This window comes from Dendropsophus ebraccatus, chromosome 2 (genome assembly GCF_027789765.1).
Source record: "Dendropsophus ebraccatus isolate aDenEbr1 chromosome 2, aDenEbr1.pat, whole genome shotgun sequence".
Taxonomy (NCBI): Eukaryota; Metazoa; Chordata; class Amphibia; order Anura; family Hylidae; genus Dendropsophus; species Dendropsophus ebraccatus.
Genome location: NC_091455.1, coordinates 80,489,064 through 80,502,352, shown reverse-complemented (window position 1 = coordinate 80,502,352; position 13,289 = coordinate 80,489,064). Strand labels below are relative to the sequence as shown.

Below are 13,289 nucleotides of genomic sequence, written 5' to 3'. Positions count from 1 at the left end.
ACATAAATATCCTCAGTAACAGTGAATATTACTAGGGCTTGTATACTATTCTCCATTTTCAATAATTGCTACTGTCACTATTGCTGGGATCAGAGATAATTCTGATCCTGACAGTTTATTCCCTTAGAGGTCCTGTAAAAGAGAACAAAAATCACATTTTTACATTTCATTTGCTTTATTATAACTCAATAAAAACAGTGCTGCCACAGAAAGAGTTATGACTCTCAAACTTTTGTGTTTTTATTGTGCAAAAATATATAAATTTGGTATCTTCATAATGTTATTTATACCACACACACAACACTTTAAAAACAAAGCCCCCCCCCCCCCCCCAAAAAAAAAAAAAAAAGTAGGAAAAGTATTAGATTTCCTTGCACGTCATCTTCGAAGTGTAAGGAAGGGAGTAAGTGTAAGGAAGGGGTAAGGCAATACTTTATTGCGATAATTAAAACCACACCCATATTCATGGACCAATGGCTGCTGCATGCAATGATCATGCTTTCATCCATCACCAAACAAGACTTCATAAGGTTAAGCCAATAAAAAAAAATCTAAAGTGATGGCATCTTGGGGTGGGGGCTGACAATATAAGGTTTCGTTTTAGAATGGTTCATTAGCAGCATAGCTTACCTGAATATATTCATGCTTATTGTCATCAATGTGCTTAAATAGGGGATCATTTTGCACAGGAGATGAGAAAACAGGACTTGATAGGAAAGAAATGATGTACAGTAGAAAAAGCTGTAAAACAAAATTAAAGTGGGGTTTATCACAGCTAATAACATTGTTGTTGAATTCAGCTCTGACATTATATGTGAACAGTTAATGCACTATTAGTAGTCAGTAGTCAATAGTTAGGCAAAGTTCAAACTGCGTTTTTGCATCGGTTTCACTGTATCCGTTTCAGCACATTTAAAGTTGATGTACAGGATTAGAGATGAGCGATCGCCAGAATGGCCACAATGGCTGAATTATTAATAATATTGTTGTTGAGGAACGTCAGGAACTGTCAAAAACAGCAGTAGCAAATCCCTATAGAAGACCTCCCCTGGACAGAGAGGACAGAGATGGCAGCAGAGAGCTTTGTGTCAGACTGAAAAGAATTTACCACTTCCTGAAGGACATACAGCAGCTGATAAGTACTGGAAGACTTGAGTTTTGTTTTGTTTTTTTTTTGTTTTTTTTAATAGAAGTAGTTTACAAATCTGTATAACTTTTTAGCAGCAGTTGATTTAAGAATATATTTTTCATTGGTGTACCAAAATTCCAAAATTTTAATAAAACAGTGTAGGATTTTTACAATTTTTTGCCACTGTGGATTTTACCTGTTCAGATGCACAGTTAAAGGGGTACCCTGGTGAAAATCTTTTTCTTTCAAATCAACTGGTGTCAAAAAGTTATATAGATTTGTAATTTACTTCTATTTAAAAATTTCCAGTCTTCCATAATTTATCAGCTGCTGTATGTCCTACAGGAAGTGTTGTGTTCTGTCCAGTCTGACACAGTGTTCTCTGCTGCCACCTCTGTCCATGTCAGGAACTGTCCAGAGCAGTAGTAAATTCTCACAGAAAACCTCTCCTGCTCTGGACAGTTCCTGACATGGACAAAGGGGTCAGCAGAGAGCACTGTGTCAGACTGGGGAGAATACACCACTTCCTGCAGGATAAAGAGCAGCTGATAAGCTCTGGAAGACTTGATTTTTTTTTTAAAAAAAGAATTCCAATACAAATCTATATAACCTTCTGATACCAGTCAATTTAAAAGAAAAATATTTTTGCTGGAGTACCCCTTTAATATCATCATTTCCGTCACATGTCCCTATACATTGATATGCAGAAGTACAGGATTATGACATATTTTAAATTTATACTAAACTGCAGGTGGACATAAAGTGTAAATCTCAGCAGAACAATTCATAGCTTGTTCATAATTTAGTAAACATATATTACCTTTTCCTAGTCCTGTGATATCTATTACTTATGTTATATAAGGTGACTGCTTACCATAGGCTGTGTCTTCAACCATGTAAATTACAATATACCTTTTGTGCCTGTTGTTTTACACTTCTTGCTTTAACATTCTTATTGTTAACTATATGAGGTATTTAAGGTATTGAATTCCAGCATTACCTCTGCATGGGATAATCCCGTAAGGAAAATTGGTTTGTGAAGAAAGAGTATGACAGGGTCTTTATGTTAGGATTTTGGCAGTGGTCACACAGAAACCTCCGTAATGAACTGGAATGTCTGAGCTAGCCATGAAAACACAAGACTATTATGGGAATAATTGTATAGCCTGTAATAAAGGTGTCCCCATAGGGCAGTATATGGATCCAGTCACTGCTTACATGCTACAGTAATGGTAATCTTATCAGAAATATATATTTTTTTGCATGTAGAAAATAAATTGGTGATATAGACCTCAGTCCCATGGGTCTGATTACTTCTAACTAAAACAATGCTCAGAACTAACTATTACTAATAAACAGATTGTGAAATTAAACACAGGAGACAAGCAGGAATAACAAGTAATAATTGTAATAATTACCATGGTTGGAGTGCTGTCCAGTCTTGTCCAGAAGGGATCACCACTGGACGAGGGAGAGATTTGTGCCTTCTTATAGCTGCTGATACAAGCCACTCCTTTGTACCAGTCCTCTCCCACTAACTCAGATTTTGTAGCAGCAGTAAAATAGGGTTAGTACCAATAAATACTTGGTTAATAATCTCTAAAATGTCAATATTAGGCTAGGTTCACACTGCGTTTTTGCATCCATTTCACTGTATCCATATTTGAATGTTTAATTTTAACGTACAGAAAAACTTGGTAAACCATGGTTTCGTGTACACAAAAAAAAAAAAAAATTAAAAATGAAATGGATGCTCTTTGATGCTTTTTTTTTACATAATGTAAGTCAATGGAAAACAGATCCTGAAAGATGTCATACAACTGCATAATTGGCACACAGTGTTAACCTAGCCTGAATCTGACAATGTGTTAATACCAAGATTGTGTTACAGTATTGTCATAACTGTATTTACTGGTTACACTGGAATAAGAACTGAGGCTGAATACTACTACAGTGCTTTTTTTACCTTTGTGGAACAATCACATTATTTGCAAATTATAGTGTTACGAAATGCTTAGTCCTGCACAGTGCCTGCATATCAGCACGTTTAATATGCTGGCGTTTTACATGAGAAATTCACTCCTAGAATTGTGAAAGTCTCCTGTTATTTATGAATGGGGGGGGGGGTCACTCCTGCCAGGTATGGGGGACAAGTAGCAATGTGATATGATAACAAAAAGCTTTCAATCATATAATGCTCCTCTCTAAGCATGTCCAAAGGGAATCTTTGGAATCAATGCACAAAGTTCAAGAGGATCAAGTTCAAAGGTCAAGCCAAATCTCAGACACCAAAGTACAAAGAGGAGATTTCAACAGGGCTTTCCAGTCTATCATGCATTCAACTTTATTTATATATCTGGTTAATAAAGGAAATCTGTCACACTTCCTGCTGCGGGAACTATGTCATTGATTGGGTATAGGGTGAGATTTATCAATCAAGGCTGGCAAACTAGGCAGAGGCCGCTAGGACAGGCAATGACACTTTCTCTTTAAAAGCATAAAAGATGCATCTCCATTATAGAAGGTTATGCTTACACATATTGGACCGTCAGAGGTCTTTATTAACATGTATAAAGACCAATTATTTCAGGAACATAAAGAGGTTCTGGTTAAAGATGCAAAACCTTTAGGATACAATACCATCCCATTATAGGAATCTTCAGATCAAATAACAGTATTGTCACTAGATGAGCATGCACATGGTAATATCTCTCATGAATCTGAGGGTGTATTCACATGTTCTGGTTTTAAATTTCAACCTTTGAATACTGGGAAGAAAGGATATGCCAGGAATGGATTTAAAAAAGAGGTCCCAGTCTTTTCTTCAAATGTGTCCTTTATTTATAACACACTCTAAAGGTGCCACAATAATAAAATAAAAAAAATGTTGTTCCACTACAGTGGTCCCTCAACGTACAATGGCCTCAGGATACAATATTTTCAACATATAATGGTCCTTTCTAGACCATCGTAATGTGTATGTATTAACATATCCTATTCACAGGGGGAAAAGTGTATGATTGTGGGTGACTGATGGGACCCCCTATGATCTTTTGAGTCTCCGGTTAGATTGAAGTGGTAATCGCAGCTGCACACTGCTGCTCCATTCTGACAGGAGATTTGGGACTTAAATTATAAAGACGGTGGGAAGGGGGTCCCCACTTGAACATACACTTAACTTTGAAAAACCTCCTATAGCATAGTTATATTTACAAGGACTTCATTTAGGGATAACATGGGCATTTAATTGTCAAGGAATGAAGAAAATAAAAAATATGGTAGAGATTTATCAATCTTTCGACTGCCTTTATGGTGTGGAAAAGTCACTACATTTTGCCCAACCTTATAACTGCGCAAAATGTAATGACTTTTCATTTTTCGCTGAAAGTAGGCATAATTTATCATGTGCAACTACTTAAAGCGACTCTGTACCCACAATCTGACCCCCCCCAAACCACTTGTACCTTCAGATAGCTGCTTTTAATCTAAGATCTGTCCTGGGGTCCGTTCGGCAGGTGATGCAGTTATTGTCCTTAAAACAACTTTTAATCCTACAGCGCTGTGTCTAACGGCCGGGGCTTACATTTGTATATGCATTAGGCTGGCACACCCTCTCCGTCCTTCCTCCCCACCCTCCTCATTATTAAGAATGATCCAGGAACACGGTGGCACGGCGATCAGAGTCCCCCAAAATAGTAAATACCTGCTCTGGACCCCTCGGCTAGGTAGCCGAGGGGTCCAGAGCAGGTATTTGTACATTACTCACCTGTCCCGGGGTCCTGATCGGCGTCTTCCGGGTTCGCGGCGTCCTCCGTCTTCTCATTCGGTCTTCTGCTCTTTCCGGCGGTCCCCATCGGCTTTTTTCGGCTCCAGCCTCATCTTTTTCCGGATTTTGCGCTCTGCTTCCCCCTAGCCGCTGATATGTGTAATACACTTATCAGCAGCTACAGGGATGTTCAGTATGTAGAAAAAGTTTTTTGTTTTTTTTTTCCAAAGTTTTTTTTTTTCTATTTTCCGCACCCTATCGCCGCTGGGTGTCGATCAGCATCGCACAAAAGTGCGCTGCTAATCAGCAACTCCTCCTTTTTGGCGTAGGGTGTTTTTTTTTCTATATCCTACTGCCACGGTCTGCTGATAAGTGCCGCACATAAGTGCGTCATTTATCAGCAACGCTTTTGTTGGCGTAGGTTTTTTTTATACTTACTGTAAAAAAAAACACGTAAAAAACACTACATTACACCACACTACATTGAATAAAGTTTGACACTACACCACTACATACCCCATATACTAGTCCCCTTATAAAGATGACCCCCAGGGTGTTTTCGGCGTCAGAGGGATACGTTATTATTGCCTCCGACACCGAAACAGCCAGTGAGGATGAATGGGGGGGATCCTTCTTTCCTCCATTCATCCTCATCATCCAGTGACATGTCTGGGGGGTAGCGTAGCGTACGCTGCCCCCAGACACGTCTTTTCCGCCAGTACCGTCCCAATAAGAGATGACGGTATGGCGTGAAATTATCCAAACTCTGAGCGTACCTCTGGGTACACTTACAGATTTAGGGTACGTGCACACTGCGGAATGGCGAAGGATAACCCTTTGTGCATTCCGCAGCTGGCACCCTCCGGCGGACTGATGCGGGCGCGCATGTCTCTACCCGTGTCATAGACTCCATTCTATGCACAGGCGGATTCCATCGTCCATCCAAAGAATGAACACGTTGAACGGAGAGCGGAATCCGCCCGTGCATAGAATGGAGTCTATGACACGTGTGGAGACGTGCACCTGCATCCGTCCGCCGGTGGGTGCCAGCTGTGGAATGCACAAAGAGTTATCTGTCGCGATTCCGCAGTGTGCACGTACCCTTAGAGTGTATGTAGGAAGGGACACCCGAATCCAGCCCCCAGATGCCCCCTCCCCCCCATCCTCGGAGTTAGTGGGAAGATCGTTCGGGAACTGATCTTCCCACTGCTGGATAAAGGTTACCATCCGTACGGGGATAACTTTTATACCAGCACCCCCTCTACTGGTCCCTCGCTGCCCGAGCTACTGTAGCTTGCGGCACGATCCGAAAATATCAGAAGCAGTAATAGAGCCCTAATATTTAGCAGCCATGGAGCGGACCCAGCGCTTCTGGATATGAAGGACCCCGTATCGCACCAGGACAACATTTTCCAGGTGACGCCCCCCACACTGGAAAACAGGAGACCCCAGAAGAAGTGCAGAGTGTGGCGTAACAAGAGGATCAGGAAGGACACCATTTTTCAGTGTGCCACCTGTCCTGATCCCCCCGGCCTCTGCATACTGGATCGCTTCAAGGCGCACCACACGTCATCGGAGTTCTACATTATCTAAATTCTGTCCCTTATTCCTATTTCAGGGGTCACGTTGATCCAGGGATTATTCTGATCGCCATTATGGAGTCGGGAAGGAATTTTTCCCCTGTGATGAGGCTACTGTCGTCTGCCTCACGAGGGTTTTTTTGCCTTCCTCTAGGTCAACACAGGTTGAATTTGATGGACACCTGTCATTTTCAACCTTATAAACCAATAATTGGCCTAATACCCCCAAATAAATTAGAATTGTCCCTTTTCCCCAGCTAAATAGGTATGGCCACCATTCCCATTAGAGGATGCCATGATGCAATTACAAAGCCTCTGTGCGGCCAGGACAGTAGAAACCCCCCACAAGTGACCCCATTCTGGAAACTACACTTGATAAGGAATCTAACAAGGGGGGCAGCAGGGATATGGCCCCCTGGTGACGGCCACATTTGGGACGTGAAAATGAAAAAAATGGTATTTTTTATTTTCTCGGCACATGTTCTACGTAAGTGCCCGTCACCAGTGGGGTCCATATCCTCATTGCACCCTTTGTTAGATTCCTTATGGGGTGTAGTTTCCAGAATGGGGTCACTTGTGGGGGGTTTCTACTGTCCTGGCAGCACAGGAGCTTTGTAAATGCGACATGGCCTCCATCCTCCATTCCAGCCTCTAAATGGCGCTCTGTCCCTTTGGTGGCTTGCCCTGTGCCCATGTGGCACATTATGCCCAAATGTGGGGTATTTTCGTACTCAGGGGAAACTACCCTACACGTTTTGTGTTCATTTTCTTTTTTAACCCCTTGTGGAAATGGAAAAAAATCAAGGCTAGACCAACATTTAGTGTAATTTTTGTAAAGTTTTTACTCTAAATCATTAATCTTGTCATGATTTTTTCATTTTCACAAGGGGCTAAAAGATAAAAAAAAACACTAAATGTGTAGCGCAATTTCCCCTGAGTATGGAAATACCCCACATGTGGACATAAAGCGCCATGCGGGTGCAGGGTAAGCCTCCGAAGGGAAGGAGCACCATTTGGTTTTTGAAGGCTGGATTTGGATGGAATGGATTTCGAGGGGCCATGTTGCATTCAAAAGGCCCTTGTGTTGCCAAGACAATTGAAACCCCCCACAAGTGACCCCATTATGGAAACTACACCCCTCAGGGAATGTAACAAGGGGTGTAGTGAGCATATGGACCCCACTGGTGACGGGCACAAATGTGGAACAATGTGGTGTGAAAATGAAATATTACATTTTTTACACTATAATGTTGGTTTAGCCTTGAATTTATCATTTTCACAAGGGGTTAAAAGAGGGAAAAAAAAACAAAATGTGTAGAGCAATTTCCCCCGAGTCCGTAAATACCCCACATGTGGACATAAAGCGCCATGTGGGCGCAGGGCAAGCCTCCGAAGGGAAGGAGCGCCATTTGGATTTTGGAGGTTGGATTTGGCTAGAATGGATGATGAACGCCATGTCGCATTTACAGAGCCCTCGTGCTGCCAAAACACTGGAAACCCCCCACAAATGACCCCATTCTGGAAACTGCACCCCTCAGGGAATCTAACAAGGATATGCAGTGAGGATATGGCACATTTGTGCCATGAAAGTGAAAAAAGAAAAATTTACCTTTCACGTCACATTGTTCCACATTTGTGCCCGTCACCAGTGGGGTCCATATGCCCACTGAACCCCTTGTTAGATTCCTTGAGGGGTGTAGTTTCCAGAATGGGGTCACTTGTGGGGGGTTTCCAGTGTCTTGGCAGCACAAGGGCTCTATAAATGCGACATGGCCCTTGAAATCCTTTCCAGTGAAATTCAGCTTCCAAAAGCCAATTGGCGCTCTTTCCCTTTGGAGGCTCGTCCTGCGCCCCCTTGGCACTTTATCGCCACATGTGGGGTATTTCCGTACTCGGGAGAAACTGTGCTACACATTTTGTGTTTTATTTTTCCTCTTATCCCTTTAAGAAAATGAAAAATTGAAGGCTAGAACAACGTTTTAGTGTAAAAAATAAATTTTTCTTTTTTCACGCCATATTGTTCGGAAAATCTGTGAAGCACCTGTGGGGTCCAAATGCTCACCACACCCCTTGTTACATTCCTTGAGGGGTGTAGTTTTCTAAATAATGTCCCTTTAGGGGTGTTTTTTAGGTTTTGACACCCCAGAGCCTCTGCCAACCTGAAGTGGTACAGTCAAAAATGACCAAATATAACGGAGGCATTGAAATTCACTAGGCGCTCCCTTATATCTGAGGCTTGTGGTTGTGTCAAATAGCGCAATAGGGCCACATATGGGGTATTTCTATAAACTGCAGAAACGGGGCAACAATTATTGGGGTGCATTTCTCTGGTAATAGGTTTATAATTCTGAAAAATATTGGATTACAATAAAATCTCTGCACAGAAAATTAAAATTTTCAAATTTCTTACACACTTGGCTTTTATTTCTAAATGGTTAAAACACTTTCTGGATATGCTTTTGCAGAGTGTGGGGGGTGCAGTTTCTGAAATGGGGTGCTTTGTGGGGCTTTCTAACATACAGGCCCCTCAAATACACTTTAACTGGGTTCACACTATGTATATTTGAGGCTGTATTTGGTCCTCATGTCAGGTCCTCATAGCAACCAAAACCAGGAGTGGATTAAAAACACAGAAAGGATCTGTTCACACAATGTTGAAATTGAGTGGATGGCCGCCATATAACAGTAAATAACGGCCATTATTTCAATACCACAGCCGTTGTTTTAAAATAACAGCAAATATTTGCCATTAAATGATGGCCATCCACTCAATTACAACATTATGTGAACAGAGCCTTTCTGTGTTTTCAATCCACTCCTGGTTTTGGTTGCTATACAGCCTCACAAATACAGCCTCAAATATACATAGTGTGAACCCAGCCTAAACCTGAACAGGTCCCTAAAAATATCTGATTTTGAAATTTTACTGAAAATTTTGAAATTTGCTGCTAATGTTTTAAGCTTCCTATTGTCTAAAAAAATGAAAGATCGTTTAATAAATGCTGCCATCATGAATTAGACATGTTGCTAATGCTATTTAATATATAATTTATGTGGTATAACCACTTTCTGTATAAGCAAAAAAGTTTCAAAGTTGGAAAAATGCATTTTTTCACATTATTTGGTTTTTTTTCATAAAGATTCGTTATGAGTATCGACTCCAATTTACCAGAAATGTAAAGTACAATATGTCACGAGAAAACAATCTCAGAATCAGCCGGATAGGTAAAAGCATCCCGAAGTTATCAATGAATAAAGTGACACTGGTCTCTGTCATTAAGGCCATTTCAGGCTCTGTCCTTAAGGGGTTAAAGTAGTTGCCAAATAGTTGCAACCCAACTCCACAATAAAGGTGGTGTATTTCACCATCTAATGTGGAGCCAGTTACTCCCAGGACTGTACAGGAGTGGGGGATTCCGTCATGATGCTGGGATTCCTTGAACCCCCCTCGACCTCCAACCCCCCCACCCCCCGGTTCGGGCAAATAGATTTTTTTTTTTTTAAGTGCTGGGAAAGGGGACGATAAAAGAAATGTCCCCCGCTCCAGCACTGGTGGCCACGTACCGCCACTCCGGTTCCCAGGTCCCTGGCCACTTCCTGGTCTGAGCCAGACACGGGTAGTGACGTGTGCGGTCTGCTCAGTCAGTCAGCGGCCGTGGCAGGCCCCCACTATGGACGCTGATTGCCTGAGCAGACTGCACATGTCACCACCTCCATACCTGGAGTTCCCCTTTAATCCAATATGCTCAGTTCTTTCTTTCTTCACATTTGCTGTTGGGGATAGGACAGGACACTGGATGTTTGGTCAGTCCCAACAAAATTGACAGGTTCCGATCACGTTCATCTGTACCCCTTTACTAAAATACATGGCTGTATTTGAAGAACTTTTGTTGAATGTTTTGATCAACATTTTACATTTGCAATATCACACATTCCGTTCTTGATATTACCTGTGAGACTGGCAGGGAATTCACATCTGAGCTCTTAATCAGCTTTTTCTTACCCAATAAATGTATTACTTATGAATTTAAGCTGTTAAGCCACTTATTATGTGAGCGAGGTATTTCACACTGCAGTTAATCTTATTTTTGTCTTTTATTAGTTTTGTTTATACATTTAACCAAACTCGCTTCACAGAATGTTTATTTCTGTCAGTCTTTTTTCATCCAAAACCAAGAGTGGGTTAAAAACACAGAAACTTGGCAAATCTAGCCATTATAATTTTGTCCTGTCAGTTGCATTTCTGATTTTGGTTAAAGAAAGACTGACTGAATACTCAAAGTAATTCCGGATTTGCAGAGGTTAAGGACGTTTATTTCTTAAAAATGACGGATCTGCAGAAATTGTGGACACGCCTATAGACTTATATGGGACAATCTGTGCTGCAATTACGGTCCATACTAGAGCTTGTCGGATGCGTTTTTTTGGATGGAGGGGAGCAGACTCGGAGGAGGAGGAGGTGCATGAGTGCTCATCCGAAGGGCGGCGGGTGAGCGCTCATGCAAAGGACCGGGCACAGTGCTCAGATGAGGGGCGGCAAGTTGGGGGTAGGTGCAGGAGCTCTCACCCCGCCGGAATGGGGCGGCGGGTGAGTGCTCCTGCAGGGAACCGGCCAGGGGAGAGATAGGCTCAGAGGGGGCAGCTAGTTGGGGTGAGCCACTGCAGCAAGTATACTAGGACCGGGTAGGGGGGTGGGACAGAGGGAGGGGGACATTACCAGCCCAGGGAGGGAGGGAGGGATGGAGAATAGACGTCTATTCCCTTTCTATACTTCTACATGAACTCCCTGCTGCTGCATACATTTGAGATGTGACGTCACATTTTTTTTGAGGAAGTGAGCCTGCCTGACCTACTAAAGTGAGAGAAATAGCAGAATATGTGCATTTCCTATAATTAGTGTATATTAGGGATTTGTATAACTTTCTTTATGTAATAACATATTTAAAAACACATTTTGCCTGGAGTACCCCTTTAACCTCTGGAACAGTTTCTCAACAACTGTTCACACAGAGAAATCTCACTGCAGCAGTGAGCCCAATCCTTATCCTAATACTTGTTGCACTAAGCCCTTAAAAGGTGTTTGTTGCTGCACTTGATCTTAAAAGGGTGACCCCTATACCGCCAGAAACTGACAGGTCACTTCTGCATAGCACATATGAGAGCATACTCTACTGGTCTCCCTGAAAATCCTGGTGAGACTTGTAGGAGAAAATGTAAGCACTTTTGGGAAGATTTACCAAAGGGTGCAAAACTTAGACTGGTGCAAATTGTCCACATCAACCAATTACAGCTCCTTTCCTTTATGATCTGATCTCTGTTTATAGTCTGTTTCTGGCTTTGGCTTCAAATCTTTGGCAGATAATCTGTCAGATAATCTTTCTGTGTAAATGGACCCTTATGCTACGTTTACACGGAACGATTATCGGGCGAATTTTCTCGATAACGATCGAATTCGAACGATAATCGTACGTGTAAACGCATCGAACTATCGATAAATCGTTCATTTTGGTCTTTTAACATGTTCTTAAATCGTCGTTCGCAAAAAATTTGCCGATCGTTCCATGTAAACAGTCGTTCACTGATTTTACCTATGTGTGAGATAGGCTTAAGCGATCGCAAAACTATCGCAAAACGAATTTTCTGTACGATATATCGTTCCATCTAAACGCTGATCGTTATAAAAAAAACGTTACTTCGAAATCGTTAATCGTACGATCGGGCCAATTATCGCTCCGTGTAAACTTAGCATAAGAGAGGTTGGTGCAACTTGTATTAAAGGATTATTCCCATCTCAACTAATATAAAAAATCTTGTAGTACAGAAGTTAAATATTTTTGCAAATCCATTCATTTAGCAAACTTGCCTGCTTTTCCTTATATGCTGCTCTTTACCTCCCATTGTTGACAGCTGGTTGTCTAGGTTACCGACCGTCTCTCTAAAAGCGGTGGTCGGGTTGATAAATATAGTATATAAATAAAGTCAATAATATGTATAAATATGTATACTGTAGCTATATATTCCAGCCACGCAACTGCTTTTAGAGAAGAGTGGTGGTCGGTAACCTAGACAACAAGCTGTCAAAAAGTGATAAAAAGAGCAGCCTATAAGGAGAAAGAGGCAAGCTCACTAAATGAACATACTTCCAAAAATCTTAAACATGACTTACTCTTCAATTTTAACTATGTTATGTTGAGATGGGAATACCCCTTTAAGTAAAGGACAGAGGTAATCACTGCAGTAAGATTTCCACAGTCCAGCAGCAGTCCCTGTCTTCTTCTTGCAGGATCGATGGTGTAGCACTATAGCTATAGCTACCAGTCCCACTAACAGCAGGGCTGTTTCCTTATCATGAAATGAAGGCGCAGGGTCAATGGTGCAAGGTTTAAACAAGCAGCTGAAGTTACTTCTTTGTACTTCACATATGTTTTTATGTATATTGGATCTGCGGTGAGATGATTAATGTTGCCTCCTGGTTCTGGTTCTGTTACTGATGTGAGAGGTCTGTTCTTCCCTTCTGAGTTCACTTAGGAAAGGGCCATCTCCTAGAGTGGATACTTCAGGTAGATAGGAGCCATACTAGTGGTTACGTAAAAGGCCTCACTTCCCTGTCCATTACCATTACACCCACTTTAATATTTTATCTCCATTTAAAGAACTCTTTTTGTTATTTACCAGCTTTACAATCAGAGGATTTTGTGCTTCTTATGGTGTACAATGAAGAAATCAGGCGTGTGTAGTTTTAGGTTGGCCAACTTGCTACCTTTATGCCATCACTAAGGGCCACATGTATCATCTGGCGAACGGATGATTTTCG

At 41.6% G+C, this 13,289-nt stretch overlaps 1 protein-coding gene across 2 annotated transcripts in view; it reads right to left on the bottom strand.

Moving 5' to 3' along the window:
* Positions 1-13,289, bottom strand: part of LOC138784533 (beta-Ala-His dipeptidase-like) — a 46,321-nt gene that overhangs the window by 21,286 nt on the left and 11,746 nt on the right. Inside the window, exons 1-2 of one of the 2 annotated variants that reach the window (XM_069960129.1) lie at positions 2,548-2,620; positions 631-741 (exon numbers count right to left, since the gene is read on the bottom strand). In XM_069960129.1, the coding sequence (XP_069816230.1) occupies positions 631-741; positions 2,548-2,550 (114 nt within the window). In that variant the 5' untranslated portion in view covers positions 2,551-2,620. Of the gene's footprint in view, positions 1-630; positions 742-2,547; positions 2,621-13,289 lie in introns of those variants that run through there. The other variant, XM_069960130.1, reaches the window with a different exon arrangement.